At 47.2% G+C, this 19027-nt stretch overlaps 1 protein-coding gene across 2 annotated transcripts in view; it reads left to right on the forward strand.

Annotated features, from left to right (window-relative positions):
* The first annotated feature begins 1152 nt into the window (after positions 1-1152).
* Positions 1153-19027, forward strand: part of LOC147638239 (zinc finger (MYND type) family protein / programmed cell death 2 C-terminal domain-containing protein) — a 98057-nt gene continuing 80182 nt past the window's right edge. The window contains exon 1 of one of the 2 annotated variants that reach the window (XR_015265832.1): positions 1153-1481. Coding sequence is in view for 1 of the 2 variants with exons in the window: in XM_086798161.1 (XP_086654287.1) it covers positions 1263-1481 (219 nt within the window). In the remaining variant the exon portion in view is untranslated. The remainder of the gene's footprint in view (positions 1482-19027) is intronic. The other variant, XM_086798161.1, reaches the window with a different exon arrangement.

Here is a 19027-nt window from a genome sequence, read left to right on the forward strand (position 1 = left end):
TGTTTTTGTCCAAGTCATTTGCAGGTCTAAAAGATTTTGCTCTAAACTTTCCAAGTTGCTCCGAATGAGTATGGGATCATCAACATAAAAAATGATGAGAGTAGTGTGATAAACTTCATGCTTGATGTAAATCATGACCTATTAGATGAGAGTAGTGTGATAAAAATGATGAGAGTAGTGTGATAAACTTCATGCTTAATGTAAATCTACCTATCAAATGTATAAGAAACTTGTTAAATTTGTTCTACCCTGCCATTGGTGCTTGTTTGAGACCATACAGTATCTATATACTCTGGCTAAAGAAAGGTTGCATCAACATAGCTAAAAGGGGTTGTGGCATATATAGTTCTTCTTTGCAAATCCATTCCATTTGACAAACTATCCATTCTAAGTGGGTCGACATTATAATCATAACTCTGGTGAAAAAGTTTCATCATAGTCTTTATAGATGTTTGAGAAAAACCTTTGGTACATAGACTAGGTTTGTATCTACCAGTTGAACCATTAGAAGTAAGACTTCCTCTACCTTAAGGAAAGTATGTAGGTTAGCACCATTCCTTATCAAGCTTCAAGTTCATCTCTGACTACCTATGCACTCTAGTTCCAAATTAGCTTAAGCACTTTTATATTGGTAGGCTATTTAACCAATTCTATCTTGGGCTACCCACCACTAAGGTACCTTAGGCATCTCACCCACACCACCTAGAGCCTTCTCCCTACGCAAGTTGCTTGCTTTTACATACACAAACCAAGCATGCTCATCCCCTCAGCCTTGCTTTACTACGTGTGATAGAGAGAATGCAATCCTGGGCGAGCTATACCCTTACAACTGATTGTGTTGTGATCTAGAAGAAGAGAAGGAAAAAGGACAAGCAAACTCCTGAGGGAGATGCTATCGATCTCTCTACAAGGGGGGAGAGAAGATTAATGGGTGCCTCCTTCAGTGTGCACGTGGTTTAATGATCTCGAAACACCACATTGCAGAAGAGATCTTGAACAAGACAACCTTCTAAGAACAAAATAAAAAACTAATTTAAGTTTAGACCCTTACAAAAACCATAAGTGACTTAATTAATTATGGCAACAAGAAAAAAACATTTTGGTGCCATATAGGCAATCCATTTCTCTAAAACCCCAAGCCTAAAACCTTGGGCTGCTAGCCATGGATAAAACTACAAATTAGACCACTTGGGGGCATTGGCTCTACTGTGCCACTATTTCTAGCCCTAGAATTCCAGAGTTCTCTGAGAGTTCTGAAGCTCATGGCAGAGGGGGCCAGCGAAGACATAGCAGACGGCGTTTCTAGTCTTCAGCTAGTTCCTGCGTCTGGGGAAGGCTCGCCTGAGCACGCACATGACGATGACGATGCCGATGACGACGACGAAGAAGAGCCCACAGTAATCGTTGGTTTTGTGCAGAAGCCAGAGCGGTCTTGGTCTCTCTCTAGACACCACTTCCCAAGCAAAGCTGGTGGCACACCTGTATGTATCCCTCTCATTTTTCTTAGCAGGTCTTGTACAGAAAAACAGTCCCTTTATCTTATAGCAGTTGGTCAAGACGAGTCAGTGCATTATTTACCTAATCTAAGAAAATCGCTTTCGCAAGAGTATCTGACACCAAATGCACTAATGCGTGGTGAGAAAACAATCTTGTTGGTCTCTTCAATTCCAGTGGGCAGCCAAGTATTGGCTGTTCTGGGTGCCTTGTCTAGTCCACTCTTCGCCTACGGGCTGGTCGTTCCATCTTTTTCTTGAGGATTAGTACATCAGCATTTTGCTTTTTTCTCTCATCTCTCACTTGGAGCTTGAGTGTTTTTGTCATTTGTCTACATCTTTTTGCTGCCCTCTGACATGGTATCAGAGCCGAGAGGCGTCTAGACCTGGAATTGCTGATTGGTGCTGGTTTTTGCTGCCTTTCCACGTGAACTTGGTGGCCGCCCGCAGTGTTTCAAACCTGCATTTTCTTTTCAAGAGGAGCAGATCTGCATTTTTTTTTTTTTGCGTTTTTTTCTCCTCTCCACTCACTTTCTATCCGGCCCACCCTCCCTACAAGTGCAGAGAGCAGCTCTTGGGCTGTTTTGGTGTCTATGCTTTTCAGAGGAGGTATATCATGGCTCTCATAGTCTCATTCATCTCGGGTGGTTCAGATAGCCACTCTTATGACTTTTCCTTCAGATGCCAAGTTGGATGGCACTGTCAGAATGCACAACGGAAATGAAAACAACTGCTGTAAAGAGCAATACACAAATGCAAGAGAGAGAGAGAAGCTAGTGTAACTTTGCTATATACACCAATGGAATCCCGGAATATACAATGAACAGTGTGGGCGGGCAAGGGGCCATTTTATATGGTCCCAGGCTACTGATCGACCAGCACTAACACAGCCGACAACAGCCCACGACCTATCCCAGCCAAGTCGGCCAGTAAATGGGTAGTCGGCCAGTATATCAGTAGTCGGCCAGGGCAGCAGACCAAGTCGGGGCAGAGAACATCAGTCGGCCAGCAAATGAAGGTAGCCGACAACCCTCCCACCCCCAGAAAGAAATGGGAAAAAATACATGGAAGTGAGGAAAAAACATCAGGTTTCTTTCCAAAATATGCCTCAAAGGGAGTCATGTTCGGTTCTGAAGTCGTCGGAGGACGGTTGAGGATATGGACAGTTGTAGCCACAGCCTCTCCCCAAAGCGGACGAGGAAGATCAAGATGCTCCAGCATCGTCCTCGCCATCTCCACCACAGTCTTGTTCTTATGTCAACTACTCCATTCTCTGACGGCAAACCTGTATTGGCTAGCTCCCGCTTGATGCCATGTTCCGCATAAAATCTCACGAAAGCATTGGAAGAAAATTCTCCTCCTTTGTCAGTCCAAAGAGTCTTTACTTGCAAGCTAGACTCTGTCTCTACCATCACATGCCTCTCCTTGAACCGAGCAAAAGCTTGGTCCTTCTGTGAAAGGAAATAAACCCATGTGAATTTGGAACAATCATCAACTAGTAGCATAAAGTACAAAGAACCTCCCAAGGATGTAGTCTGCATAGGTCCACACAAGTCAGTGTGTACTAACTCCAAAGGTTCCGAAGCCCGCTTGGAAGCATGCTTCGGAAAAGACTCCCTGTGTTGCGTACCGCGAATGCAAGAACTACAATGTCCTTGCCCGCGTACCACGAATGCAAGAACTACAACGTCCTTACCTGCAACGCATCCACATTCAAGTGGCCAAACCGAAAGTGCCATAAATCACCAAGGTGAGAACTTGTCAAAGAGGAGAGTGCGGAGAGTTTGTATATACCATTCTCCACGCCGCCTTCCCAAACAACCTGGCCAGTCTCGCGGTCCCATAGAGCAACAGAATGCTCCTTAAACTCCACCCGGAAGCTAGTCTTGCACACCTCATGCACTGACAACAGATGAAAACCAAGTGCTGGGACGTAAAGAACACGAGAGGAATGCTTCCCCCCTCTGCCATCGGGAATGATCTCCATTCGGCCCTCACTGTGTATTGGTATGAAAGAAGTCACGGGAAGGAGTCGTGTGCCTGGAAGCACCACTATCAAGAATCCATTCTCGAGTATCCTTTGTGGTGAAGCCACTGCCTTCTCGCTCGAAGAAGATGAAGCATCTGTGTCCAACATCTCTAAGTACACAAAGGCTGGAGTCTTTGTAGCTAAAGGTGAAGAATCAGCACTCTTCCCAGTCTGCTTGAGACACTTCCTCCAATAGTGGCCTTTCTCGCCACAATAATTACAGGTCCTCTTAGCCTTCAGTTTCTCTCGGTCGAAGTCGAGCTTCTTCGCAAATGACTTCTCCGATAAAGCCTTCCCTTTGTCCTTCTTGTTATTACGGCCTTTCGACCGTTGGTGGCCAGTTAAGGTCTCAGAACCTGTAACTTGGTTGAACACAATGCTAATCAATACACTTAAATACACTAAGATTTGAAGGACACTTGCTCAAATACAAGAAGTAAATTGCTGAATTGACAAGAGGCACACAATGAGCCGGAACGGCCGACTCCTCCCTTGAGTAAATTGTATTACTATTGGAGAAATTCAATACATAGTTTCACGGGCATCCATTGCCAAATCCTCCATGCCAATGCATATGAAATTCAGCATTTAGAAAACAATGGTATGTCGATGTAGATCACCAAGGAGCTGCCTTGATGCCCGGCCCGACTTCAGTGCCCATATTCTCTACCATTGGCTCTATGTTCTACCAAGCAAGGTAGCAACATCTTCAAGAGCACATAGGACAAGAGAAATACTACACAGGGTGTCAAATCCCCACGGATCTTCCCTCGTGATCGATCTTGGTTCGAAACTCGAATCCTGCAAACAAACGAACAACAAACAAGCAAGGGGGTGCAGGCCTGACTCACCTCCCAACCATGACAGCCGTGGGCAAGCCCACAATCTTGGCTGTCCCCACCGAGCCACGAGCTGAGCTAACTAGGTTGACGTACCGACCAATCTCCTCCTCGCGACGTCCCATACCGCCATGAAGCTGCCCTCGCGGGCCTCGAGATCACTGCCGGCCTTGGCTGCATAAAGCAGGAGCACGTCTGCACTAGATCCAGGCCCCAAGACCATAGAGCTCTCACAAACTCGCGAGACTCTCTATAATACAATAACTAACCTTGGCCACCCTTTTATAGGCTCTTGGCCGGTCATCGGGCGTCCACACTTGGCCGCCCGCCCGTCCATACTTGGGTGCCCGCCCGTTAGTATATCCCTAACTCAGCTCGTCAATCAGCCTGCCTAGTTCCAAGCTTCCCCAAGCCTCGAAACTAGTCTTGCATGCGTATAGCACACGGTAGATACCCACTGTGCACATGACATACTCCCCTTCCTCTAAGAGCTCACTCCTGAGCTCACTAAAAAGCCAGGGTAATCTCTCTGAAGAGAAGTCAGTGTCTCCCATGTAGCGTCCTCCTCAACACGATCCTTCCACTTGATCTTGTATTCCGTGATAAGCGTATGACGCAATCTTCGTTCACGAAAGCCAAGAATCTTTTCAGGTTCGTGCGGAACAAATGTCATGTCTTGGACATCTATAATTTCTTGAGGAGTAACTAACTGATCTGCTCCACCGAGTACTTCCTTAAGTCTACTGACATGAAATACAGGATGAACTTTCACATGAGAAGGCAAATCCAATTCATATGCAACTGAACCAATCCGTCGTGTAACACGAAATGGTCCACAGTATCTAGGGGATAATTTCGGAGATCTACCTGTCCGTAAAGTCTCGGAATCTTTCGGAACTCGCAAATACACCATCGTTCCTTCAGAGAACTCTCTAGGTGAACGATGTCTATTAGAATAAAACCTGTCTCGGTCTTGAGCACTTCTAATAGATTCCTTCGCAACTTGTAACATTTCTTGCATATCTTGCAAAAAATTACGTGCTGCATCATGCTGAAGTCCTGAGAATCCTACTGTAACAGGTGATCTCGGTTGAAAACCGTACATAAGCATGAAAGGACTAAACCCTGTACTCGTATGCTTAGTACTGTTATATGCAAATTCTAACATAGGAAGATAATCCTCCCATGAACTTTGTCTTTTGGATACATATGCTCGAAGCATATCCTCCAAAATCTGATTCACTCTTTCAGTCTGGCCATCAGATTGAGGATGATCTGAGGAACTCAAATTCAAAGTTGTTTCCAACTTCTCGAAAACAAGTTTCCAAAAGTCACTCGTAAACTTAGAGTCCCTGTCACTGACTATGTCCTGCGGTAACCCGTACAGTCTAAACAATTGCTCGATAAACTGTCGAGCTAATTGCGTAGCTGTAATAGTCTTCCTGGTCGGTAAAAATCTAGCCATCTTTGTCAAGCGATCTACCACAACCCAAATAGAATCGTGGCCTAGATGTGTTCTTGGCAATCCGGTAATAAAATCCATGGAAATACTTTCCCATTTATTACCTGGGATTTGCAAAGGATGCAACAACCCAGCCTGTCTAAAGCGTTCAGCTTTATTTGCCTGACAAATCTGACACTTGAGAACATAATCTTCTACATACCCTTTCATCTTCGGCCAATAAAAAGTGTGTTTCACTAAAGATAGTGTCCTGTGTACCCCAGGGTGTCCAGCAGAAGGGGCGTCGTGACACTCCCTCAGAATCTTGGACCTAATGTCCGGGATCTGTGGTACACAAATTTTGTCATTACGGAATAGTAAACCATTCCGAATCATCCACTGACCTCCTGCAGCCTGAATAGTAGACTGCGCAGTCACCGAGTCTTGGTCAATCAATGAGCTCCCGTCCTGGATCTTCTGCCAAAATGGACCAAAATAACTATCAGTCCTGCAAAGCCCTCTCAATGACTGAAATAAATCAGTAGAAATCTCGGTGAACGACAAAGTATTCACCTCTCTAATCCGACTAAGCGCATTTGCAATATTATTCATGGACCCTTTCCGATAACGGATCTCAAAATCAAAATCTTGCATTAACTCTGCCCAACGAGCTTTCCTGCCTCTCAAATCATCCGCATCACACACATACTTGATTGACTGATGATCAGTCAATACCACAAACTTGGAGCCATATAAATAATGTCTCCAAACCTTGAGAGCATGAATCACAGCATAAAGCTCCTTCTCAAGGGTTGGCCAACGAGATTGAGTGTCGTCTAGCTTTTTACTTTCAAAAGCAACCGGTCTACCATCTTGAAATAAAGCAGCCCCGATAGCATAGTCACTGGCATCAGTTTCAAGAACATAAGGCCGACTAGGATCAGGCAATGCTAAGATAGGTGCTTCCTTGACTTTATCTTTCAAAAGTCTGAAGGCCATATCCAAATCGTTATTCCAAGTGATAGGCTGATTGGGCTTACGTCCACGACCTTTCAATAAGTCGGTCATCGGTAGTGTGAGCTGAGAGTACTCCCGTACAGATTTCTTAAGAAAAACTACAAAACCGAAAAAGAATGAAGTTGTTTCACTGTTCGCGGTATAGGCCAGTCCAAAACCTTCTGAACTCGGTCATAGTCAATGCTCAATCCATCTCTAGTGATCTTGTGTCCCAAGTAAATGATGTCGGTCATAAAGAACTCACATTTACTGAATTTAGCATATAGTCGATTCTGTCTTAAAATAGATAAGACAATCGTGAGGTGTCTAACATGATCCTCAAGAGTACGACTATAAATCAAAATATCATCCAGGAACACCACCACAAATTTTCCCAAATGTTCACGAAAAAAATCGTTCATCGTTTGCTGGAAAGTGGCTGGAGCATTGGTTAACCCAAAAGGTAATACGAGAAACTCGTAATGGCCATACCTAGTCCGAAAGGCGGTTCTTTCGACATGCCTTTCATGAATACGTATCTGGTGATAGCCAGTACGCAAATCTATCTTCGAGAAATATTTCGCTCCTGCTAATCGGTCAATTAGGTCATCTGATCTAGGGAGAGGATAACGGTTCTTAATTGTCAGCTTGTTCAATCTTTTGTAATCTATACACATTCTCCAAGTATTGTCCTTCTTTCTTCTAAGCAACACAGGTGCACCCCAAGGTGATTTACTTGGATGGATCTGGCCCATCCTCAAATAATCTTCGAGTTGTTTAGCCAACTCATCTTCCTCAGCTTGGCTCATCCTATAAGGTGGAATACTCACAGGATGAGCACCAGGGATCAAGTCAATACGATGATCTACTGCCCGTTCAGGTGGTAAACCCGATGGCAGTTCCTTAGGAAATACATCTTGAAACGAATCAAGTATCTTCTGTAATTCTTTGCTTTCAAACACACTTAATTCATTCACATCCATGGAAGGGATGAGAAAAGAAGAAAGTGGAATCAAGACACAATGGAAAGCAGTGTACAAAGAAGAATTCATTATATTTCCAAAATCAATTGTATTTACAAGAGGTCCCTGAGAGGGATGGATACAATCACCTAAAATACTATACTTGGTGTCCCTATGCTGAAAAGAAAAAATATGACTAGACCAATCTATCTGGACATCAAGAGTCTTAAACCACTCAATCCCTAATAACAAGTCTACATTTTCCAGATGCATAACATAGCATTCCAGAGTATCTTTGTAGTCCTGAATCTGGATTGGAAACATCTCCACCTTGCGATCCCAAACTTGTCTGCCCGCAGGTAGACGTACCTCATAGGTATGGTCGTTGAGTGTCGTATCAAGACTCAATTTCTGCACAAGTTTGTAGTTAACAAAGTTATGCGAACTGCCAGGGTCTAAAAGAATGTGAATTTTATGGCCATTCACTTCTCCATAAACTCGGAGAAGATCATGCATGCCAAATATCTTAGAATTGAACAGACAATCAGAACAAGTACTCGGGCGAGAAAGTACAGTAATTGACGTACCAGTCAAAGACAACTGGTTAGCTGCCTTTGGCTTGGGTCCTGCGTTTGACTTGGTACCCTTTTGCTTCGGGCACTCATTACGCATGTGTTCTTTTTCTTCGCAGATAAAACAACGTCCTTCCTTCTTGAGCTTCAAAGCCCTAAGGAGTCGTTTCTTCTTCGCTGGTGTCGAACTTGTATTCTTCGAAGGTTGGTCCGAAGACTTGCCTTCAGTCGTGTTAGCCATAGGTGCGGAGAACTTTCTTTTATGCTTGTTCCCCTGCTCGGTAACGGGTTTTGACTTGGAAGAGACCATCGTATCATCATAGATACGAGCTGAATGAATGGCCTCGTCCAATGTTTTACATTTGTTATTTTTAACCTGTAATCGGTACGAGTCGGGTAAACCAGCTACGAAAAACCCCAACAGAGTAGTGGGATCCATCTTTGTAGCCTTCATCTGCAAGTCACGAAACTTCTGGAGGTAGACCTCATAAGTGAGGTGCTGCGAGGTCATGGTCAAAGCTGAAAACCGGGCAACAACATCGTAGTCATCCTCTTTCTTGAGGAATTCTCTTGAAAATATCTTCAAATTGCGCCCAAGTCATTGGCTTTGGGTTCAGTTCCTTCCACCAAAGCAAAGCTTTGCCGGACAGGAAACCTGCTGCTAACTGTATCTTCTTTCCATCATCATATGGATGAAACTGAAAGTGAACTTGCCACTTATGTAGCCAAGTGTCCACGATCTCCTTGGTTCTCTGCTTTTGCTCGCCCCCGAACGGTTCAGGAGTAATATTGGGGCCTAAAGCTGAAGCCAAGGTATCCATTCCCGAGAAAGTAGAGAGGGTAGTGGTCAAGAGAGCGATGGAGTTCTGCAAAGCCTGCATCTGGGCTGCGATTTGTGCCTGACGTTCCGCCGAAGAAGCTTCGAGAGCTACTTTGAACTCTTGGAAATCTGATTTTGACACAAACTCGTCAAAAAGATCGGCATCAGTGCCTTCCGTAGCCGGCAAGCCTTCGCGTTCCACGAGGGGCTCCAACTCTGATTCTTGGGTCGACATCGTGAAGAGGGTACGCGGAGAGAAAATTTGGTCTTTGCACAACAAAAGTGCGAACGAACTCGAGAGCTTGAGAGCTTGAAAACTTGAGAACTTGAGAACTCGAGAGATGTGTGGCAAGAAGCCCACATGAGGGGGTTTATAAAGGTTTCCCAAAAGCCAAAAAAACTCGAAAAGCTATGCTTAGCTTTTGCTTTAGCTTTTGTGTTTTTTTTTTCTTTTTTTTTCTTGAATAAATAAATAAATAAATATATATATATTTTTAATATATATATATATATGGATATATATATTCTAAAGTCTTAAAAAATAAAAACCTTGGAAACCTTAGAGAGGGGAGGACTTTAAAAAAAAAATAATTAAACTCCCCTAAAAAAACAAAAGCGAAAGCACTAAAAAAATTGCTTTCCTTGCGTTGTTTTTTTTTTTTTTCGCTTCCCTCCTAATCTGGTGGCACCTGGATTAGCCCGCCGGCGGATGCTGCTGACGAGTCGCTGCTGTCGTCCTTGTTGCCGGCGCCATGACCTGCGACGCCACCCAGATGTGGTTCCTACGCTTGCCGCCTACAGGGCATGGCTGGCGTAGCGTTGGCCTGGGCCGCCTGCGCTAGGCTACGTAGGCCTGGGCGCTGCCCGCTTGGCCTAAGCGCCGCCTGCTTGGCCTAAGCGCCGCCTAGGCTGGCTGCCTTAGCCTGGCCACAAGGCCACGTGGCCTAGCCTAGCCGCCGGCCTGGCCTGGTTGCTTGGCCGCCTAGTCTGAGGCGCCTCCAGCCCGCTGCCTGCAAACATGCCAACACATCCACCTGCCCGCGTAGCCACCTTCTCACACGTGCTCACTCATTCAAGCGTTCAACGAAAGCAACATGCTTGCGCTCTCTCTCACGTTCGAAACAGGAAAGCAAACATGCTTTTTCTCTTCTTTTTCCTGTTTTCTCTCATGCGACTGCACAACACGACAGGCTCTTCTTTGCAAAAGCAGTCAACCCTATTCAACCTACCATCTCCCATCAACATGGGGTTCTTTGATGAAGAAAAAACACATACAAATTCTGAAAACTGCAGTATGCACAGAAAAACAGCAAGTTTTTTAACACATACCATACTTTGACCTCATCTTCTCTACCTACCGACTTACTCGTTCACGAGGTATGCTCTGATACCAGTGTCAAATCCCCACGGATCTTCCCTCGTGATCGATCTTGGTTCGAAACTCGAATCCTGCAAACAAACGAACAACAAACAAGCAAGGGGGTGCAGGCCTGACTCACCTCCCAACCATGACAGCCGTGGGCAAGCCCACAATCTTGGCTGTCCCCACCGAGCCACGAGCTGAGCTAACTAGGTTGACGTACCGACCAATCTCCTCCTCGCGACGTCCTATACCGCCACGAAGCTGCCCTCGCGGGCCTCGAGATCACTGCCGGCCTTGGCTGCATAAAGCAGGAGCATGTCTGCACTAGATCCAGGCCCCAAGACCATAGAGCTCTCACAAACTCGCGAGACTCTCTATAATACAATAACTAACCTTGGCCACCCTTTTATAGGCTCTTGGCCGGTCATCGGGCGTCCACACTTGGCCGGCTGCCCGTCCATACTTGGGTGCCCGCCCGTTAGTATATCCCTAACTCAGCTCGTCAATCAGCCTGTCTAGTTCCAAGCTTCCCCAAGCCTCGAAACTAGTCTTGCATGCGTATAGCACACGGTAGATACCCACTGTGCACATGACACAGGGCGGCTAAACAAGGAGTCCTGCCCTTCTATTGAGTAAGTAATGACAATACATTGTCCAATTACCTTACCAGTCTTCATAGAACTTGTTGCAAGCGGAAGCCTTCGCGTTGGAAGCTTTAGAAGTGTTGATATCTTCGATTTGCCGCAATCTTTCGCGACAAAAGTCTTCAAGAGGATGAAGGGAACCTTGGGAAAGCTTCCCCTATGGTTCAACTTGAGAAAGGAAGGCTGAAATTAGGGTTTTCAGCAAAAAGACCAGAAATTACAGCAAAATGAGAGCTGTTTTGCTGAATTTCAGTCATTGGGAGTGAGTAGGAGAGTGATTAGCACTTGGAAACACTCTTGGAAGCTTGGAAAACACCCTAGCAAGTTGGGTATGGCTATGGAGAGCTTGGAAATGGAGAGAAATGGTGGAAAAACAGAGTTTTCAGCCTCCAAAAATCCTCATGAAGAGAAAACACGAATTTCTCTTAATAAGTAAGTGAATTGGGGTCCAATCAGGTGAAGGGACATGGGGAGATGTCCATTTATGAATAAAAGGGGAGGATCAGGTCCTGGACATTGAGTCTTGTTCGCTCGGGACTTCAGTGAGTGTGAACTTGAAAGAGGTTATAATTTATAAGTGACTTTTGGGCGCCCAAACTTTAATGAAATGGGAACGCACTCACTTATAAATATTGGCTAAGTCCTAAGGGCTATTTGAGCCTAGATCGGGAAATACTTACCACCTGTTCACATGCCACACAACCATGTCAGCAGACAGTTTCACACGCACGGTTCACGGGCGGGCGTCCCCTTACCCGGAACTACACATAGGTCATGCAGGCATGAAAATAGCATGCAATTTCATTTGCAGGCAAGCACATAAAGATGCTATGCAATGCAGCATTGGCATGAGCAATTTCCGTTCATGAAACCATATAAGACCAGGCGTTTTCAGGCAAGTATACGCAATACCAGACCCAGTGGAAAGCCAATCCTCCACGCGTTTCCGGGCATGTACACAAAGGCACAAGTCCCAGCGGAAAGCCAAGTCCTCCAGGCGTTTCCGGGCATGTACACAGGCACAAGTCCCAACGGAATATCATATCCAACTATACAGCATGACACGTGTCAATCACCTGCATAGGCATATTCCATAAGCCATGGACACTAATCCAATATGTACATAGTGTGAAAGCAAGAGTGAACCATTCGGGTGGCCAACTGGTGACATTCCCCCCCGCTTCTAAACAGTTGTCCGCAACTGAAATGCATCCAAATATGTCTGAAGCACATGCGGGTAATCTTTGAAGAACTCTTCATCTACCCATTTAGCATCAATGGGAAGATAGGTCTTAAACTTCACAAGGTAACGCCTCACAACTTTGCCTGCAGCAAGCTTGCGTTCCTTGTGATACACAATCTGCTCTGGCTGCAAGATCTCCTCAAGCTCATCCATTTCTGGTGGATCCTCAATGAGCATTTCACTGGGCTCCGGCCCTACATACTTGCGAAGAAGACTCACATGAAAAGCATTGTGTATGTGCCAATGACTAGGTAATGCCAATCTGAAAGCCACTTCATTGATCTTCTCGATCACTCGAAAAGGTCCATAGTACCTGGTTGCAAGCTTAGGATATGCACCCTCTTTGCCAGGCCTCTTTGCAAGTCTTGCTTTCTCAAATTTCAGCAATACCCAATCATTCTCTTTAACATCCAATTGCCTTCTATGCTTGTCGGCAGCCTTTTTATGCTTGTCTTGTGACCTTGCAATGGCTGTCCGCACCTGAGCAAAAGCAATATCCAAGTCTCTTACATACTCATCAGCTGCAAATATCTCATCCTTTGTGCGAAGGATGGGTGGCAAAACCACCTTACCATAAACAATCTCAAACGGGGCCTTTCCCGTAGATGCATGCACCGTGTTGTTGTATGCAAATTCCACAAGCGGTAAGTACTTCTCCCAAGAAGACTTCTGATCCGCCACATAACATTTCAAGAGATCCAACACGGCTGAATTTGCAGCCTCACTTTGCCCATCCGTTTGAGGGTGATAAGCTGATGAGAAGTCCAATTTGGTGCCCATATTTTTTTTTTCCCGGAAAAACGATCCTTCTATTAGTTAATGAGAAAACGCCATAAGGCTACAAAGCTCACCTCGCAAGGAGGGATAAAAAACACAGTGAACACCTGAGCTCCGCCCCCGTGGCTGGCCGCTCTCTGGGGGGGGCTACCTAGTAGTACATGTGGGAGGTGAGAAAAGCCAAACTGGAGGCCTATAGTGCCAAGTGACATCCTCACCCCTCGCGGTGAGGAAAGGGCCAGGCTGCCAAGTGCGGAGGAAAGCCTTGCGGCGCCCTCTCATGCGATCTGAGTCGCCTTGGAGTTTCCCCCAGTGTCCTCTCAAGGTGTGAATGATGTCCACCCAGAGGGCCTGTATGACCTCCGTCGGTGGAGTCGCCTGGCGGTCAATGGCCTCCCTGCATCGGGCTCTCCATATGTGCCAAGCCGTCATGCTGCTGATCATCTCCCATCTGTGCCCGACCCCCTCCTGAGGGGCTGCCGAAGAGAAGTCTGGCGTCGGAACCACCGCCATCGCCCTGTCAGAGACCTGGATGGTCGCACTGCTAGGGACGTCCTCATATCCAAGGGCCGGGCCGCTGTCCGTGGCCCAAGCCACCGCACCCCACGTCACCAGCATCTCACCTGGTGAGCCTGCAAAAACCATCCTGAGAGCGCGCTGCCAGACTTGCTGTGCCTGTGGGCAATCCCATAAGCAGTGCCGCTGCGACTCCTGTGCATGGCCGCACCGAGGGCAGGACGCTGGGTGTTTGCCAAAAGCTAGCCAAGCCCCCACAGCCAGTCCTCTATGCGCTGAGAGCCAGAGAAAAAGCGTCACCTTCTGGGGCCGGTAGCTGGCCCAAAGGCGCTGCCAGAAGTCCCTAAGAAAGGCAGGGGAGAGCCCCTGTCGCCGCCAATGCTCGGCCGCCGCCGGGGTGCTCGCTATCCTGTGCCTCTGAATCCGCCGCCCCAGCCTCGCTGTGTACTGAAAAAAGGGGATGCCTGGGCTAGTAGGGGCCGAGTAGGGATCTCGCCAAAACCACTCACTTGGATCCCACTGAAGGCGAATAAGAGGCCTGCTGTCCCAAGCCCATAATCTCCAAGAACAGTCCTCCCCTATCGAGGCCGGTGAGGGGTCTACATGCCACTGTCTCAGATGAAAGCCGACCACCCGCACCCTCTGAAGAATACAACCCTGGAGCCCATCCAAATCTAGTCGTGTCCTCTGAAGCTGGCCACCCTCTCCCACCTCGAAAGTGAGTGGGGCGACTCTCTCCGCTGTGCCGCAGACCGCTAGAAGGATCTCATGCCGAGTAAAGACACCCATCCACTGTGGAGGTGGAGGGTCCTGTACTGAGGTCCGCCACTCCCGGGGGATGGCCGCCTCAATGTCCTATCTCATCAACTCTCTGCCCCTCATCCCACTGAGTCTCCTCTCTTGAGCCTCTATAGACAGTTGCTGAAAACATATCCAGTCGTCTAGGGATTGGGATGGGCCGGAGCTCAACGGGCCCCACGACACGTGAGACCGCGATCCAACCATATGGCCACTGGGACGTCGAATCAAGGGGTTCCAGATCAATGGCTACCTCAGGCGCTCCTCATCGGTGTTAGCACTTTCATCCCCAGTTTCTGCTCTGTATGGTGCCCATTTGGTCCCCTTTTGCATGGCCCTTGTTTGTGGGCTGGCCACCCCTTTTTTAGTATTTTTCTGGGATTTTTCCCAGCCTTTCTGGCATTTTTCTAGGGAGCCATGTCCAACAGCTCCAGTCGGCCTGTTTCCATGCTCCAGTCGGCCAGCTCTTCCCCACTATAAATAGTGGGTGCTGGCCTCTCATTTTTCATAGAGTCTTGTAGTTATTTGCTCCCTCACTTATGAGACTATCACTGTCTCTTGCTTGGGACTGTTTTGGTTCAGTATATTCAGCATAGTTTGCTCCATATCTCTTTCTCTCTTGCACTCTCTGTTCAGCACATTCTAGTGCCACTCTGCTTCCGCTCTGTGCACTCTTTCTTGGTATCATCGCTCTAGGTTAGCAACCTTTCTGCTGCCCCAGTTCAGCCCTGTTTTCAGCACTTCTCCTCTGCGTTTTCTTCCAGATCCATAGCTTTTTGCTGCTGCGTTTTCTGGACAGCACTCTGCTGGTCGGTTCCTCTTCAGATTGGCTTCACCGATTCAGCCGTCTGGCTCTTGGAGATCAGTGTTTCATTGCCCACTTGGAGATTGGACTGCAGGCGGCCTGTTTTCTACAGGACAGCACTTCTTCATTGCTGCGTTTTTCCTCTCCAGTGGTTCTTTCCCTTTGCAGAGGGGGCTTGTGGTGTTGCAGGCTTTGGTGGCACACTTGGTACCTGTGGAGGACACTTTTTTCAGAGATTGTGCATTTCTTGAGATTGAGCCCAAGCTCTTGTGATGGCTGCTCCCACTTCTCTTCATATGTTTGCAGAGTCTGCCAAGTTGGATGGTTCCAACTACACCCTATGGAAGGTGAAGGTGAAATCGGCCTTGCGTGGCGTGGATCTCTGGGATTGGCTTGTTACACCAGCCAATGCCACCCCTCCCACCCTTGCTTCCGGTGGTGTGACTCAGGCACATATTGATATTTGGCAGTCGAATGATCGACGTGTTTTTTCCTTTCTGATGTTGAACTGTCAGGATGCTGTTCTCTCTCATGTGCGTACAGCTGATGCTGCACATGAAGTTTGGAAGGCTTTTGCAGATCTCTATGAGATTAAGTCTCCGGGTCGGATTTTGGCATTGGAAAAGCAACTTATGAACTTATCAGTTTCTGCGTTTCCATCTTTATCTGCTTTCATCTCGAAGATGAAAGATCTCCGAGACGAGCTTGCTGTTTGTGGCAAGGACATCTCCACAGAGGATATGGCTATTCGGCTGCTCTCCAAACTTCCAGAGAGGTTTGATGCATACTTTCAGTCTCTGGTTTCTTCTCCTCGTCCTGTTCCAGTTACTTGGGAGGATGTTCTCCCCTCCATTATGCAGATAGAGTCTCGCTTTGAGGAGCGGACTGGCACCTCCGGTGGCCCTGATGGAGCTTTGGCAGCACGAGATAAAGGGAAGTCTCAACAAAAGAAAGGTAAAGGGGGTTCTGACAAGAACTCCAAGGATTCCGATAAGGATAAAGACAACAAATCTTCAAAGAATAAAGACATTGAATGTCACTATTGTGGCAAGAAGGGCCACAAGTCACCCCAATGTCACAAGAAGAAGCGTGATGAAGCAGCAAAGAACTCTTCCTCAACGGCGGTGTCTCAACCCAAGAAGGATGATGGAATACTTCTCTTAGCAGGTACTCGGCGTATACTTGCTCTTGTGACTTCTCAGTCACGGTCTTGGATTGTTGATAGCGGTGCTACTGCTCATATGACACCCCATCGAGATTGGTTCGAGGACTTCACTGCCAGATCAGGCGAGATCACTCTGGGTGATTCTTCTTCTGTGCCAGTGCATGGTCATGGCACTATCCCCATCTTCCGTTCTGAAGAGGACAAGAGGTACTTCTCTGACGTTCTGTATATTCCAGATTTGGCTTTTAACCTTTTGTCAGTGAGTGCTCTTACAGCTCAGGGTGCGGAGGTGATCTTTTCTCGTTATGAGATTACCATTCGTGATAAAGCGACTGGTAGCATCTTGGCTCAGGGAGTCCAAGATAGTGGTCTCTACAAACTGACCGCTCTGCTCTCTTCTGGTGCTTCTTCTGCTCTTTGGCATGCTCGGTTTGGCCATTTGAGCTATCAGCTTCTGCAGCGAGCTTCGAAGGATGGGTTGGTTGATGGATTACCAACCATCAAGGCTCCGTCTTCTCCTTGTTCCTCTTGTTTGCAGGGGAAGCAGCACCGAGCCGCCTTTCCGAAGGAGGCGACACACAGATCTTCGACATCACTTGCTCTCATTCATGCAGACTTGTGTGGTCCTATGAGTACCGCGTCTTTGAGTAAGGCGTTGTACATGCTCGTGATGGTGGATGATTTTACCAGATATACTTGGGTTTTCTTTCTGAAGACCAAGGATGAGACTTTTCATCACTTCTGTGATTGGAAAGCCGAGGTGGAAAAAGAGACCGGTCACTCGGTCAAGGCTCTCAGGACCGATGGAGGGGGTGAGTTTACATCCCAGGAGTTTAAGCAATATTGCAAGACACATGGCATTCGGAGACAGCTTACTACAGCATATACTCCATCTCAGAATGGAGTTGCCGAGAGGAAGAATAGGACCATTATGGAGATGGCCCGTGCTATGCTTGAGCATTCTTCATTACCTCGACGTTTCTGGGCTGAGGCGGCTTCCACTGCTGTCTACATTCAGAATAGGTCTCCTACTGCTGCTCTTCCCGACAAAACTCCATATGAGGCTTTCCATGGTGAGAAGCCCTCCGTTGTTCATTTCCGGATATTTGGATGCACCGCGTATGTTCATGTGCCTAAGGAGCACCGCTCCAAGTTGGACTCGAAGTCTCAGCGCATGACTTTTCTTGGATACAGCACTGTGTCCAAGGCATATCGTCTTTATGATCCTCAAGCCGGTAAAGTTATTGTGAGCCGTGATGTGGTGTTCGACGAGACTCCTACATCTTCAGAGGGGGGTGGTGAGCTTGGTGAGCTTCTTCTTCCTGCACCTCCTTCTCCTCCTCCTACTCATCCTCCTGCTCCCGCTGTTACTGTCACACCTCCAGCTGAGGATTCTCAGTCAGATGATGATGACCCTGCTCCTCCTCCGGCGAGTTCGAGCAGATCTGTACCTGGTTGGTATTATCAGACAGTTCGTGACTCTGGGTTACGTGAGCTTCCTTCTGCTCCTCCGCCTGGTTCTCTTCGGCGTTCTTCCAGAGTTACAGGGAAACAAATTCATGAGGGCAACATGTTTGTTAATTATGCTCTTATGTCTACAATCATTAATGGTCCTTCTGATCCCACTTCTGTAGACGAGGCTCTTTCACATGAGTCTTGGCGTCATGCTATGCAGACAGAGCTGGATGCTATCGAACGGAATGGCACTTGGATTTTGGTGCCTCGGCCTCTGCAGCGTAAGGTGATTGGTGTGCGTTGGATTTTCAAATCAAAGTTCCGAGCTGATGGCAGCTTGGACAAGCACAAGGCGAGGTTGGTTGCCAAGGGTTATGCTCAGCGCCCCGGTGTCGACTTCGATGAGACTTTCGCTCCAACGGCCCGAATGACTACCATTCGTACCGTTCTTGCACTTGCTGGACATCATAGATGGCCCGTTTTCCAGATGGACGTCAAGTCGGCTTTCTTGAATGGAGAGCTTACACAGGAGGTTTATGTTGATCAGCCGCCAGGATTTGTTGTTCCGGGCAAACAGGATCATGTGTACCGGCTGAAGAAGGCTTTATATGGTCTAAAGCAGGCTCCGCGGGCTTGGTACCAGCGGATTGATGAGTTCTTTCAGAAGCTCGGCCTGCGCCGCTCTCATGCAGATTCGAACCTTTATATCCTCCTTGAGAGGGGGTTGATTGTTATCATTGTGGTCTATGTTGATGACCTCATCTTTACAGGTTCTTATTCTGTGCGGATCCGTTCTGTTATGGATGCTTTGGAGACAGAGTTTGAGATGACGGATCTGGGCCTCTTGCACTATTTTCTTGGCTTTGAGATTTGGCAGACCTCGAAGGGCATTTTCTTCTCTCAGCAGAAGTACACTCGGGAGATTCTCGACAGATTTCAGATGACTGGGTGCAAACCAGTATCTTCTCCTTTGGATATTGGTGAGAAGCTTTCTTCACTTGATGCTTCTCCAGGGACTGATCAGGGCCAGTATCGGGTTCTCGTCGGTTGTTTGGTATGGTTGACCTACTCCCGATTGGACATATGCTTCGCAGTCAGTTTATTGAGTT

Source organism: Cibotium barometz, chromosome 5, assembly GCF_041138505.1.
Source record: "Cibotium barometz isolate CiBa-2024 chromosome 5, ASM4113850v1, whole genome shotgun sequence".
NCBI lineage: Eukaryota > Viridiplantae > Streptophyta > Polypodiopsida > Cyatheales > Cibotiaceae > Cibotium > Cibotium barometz.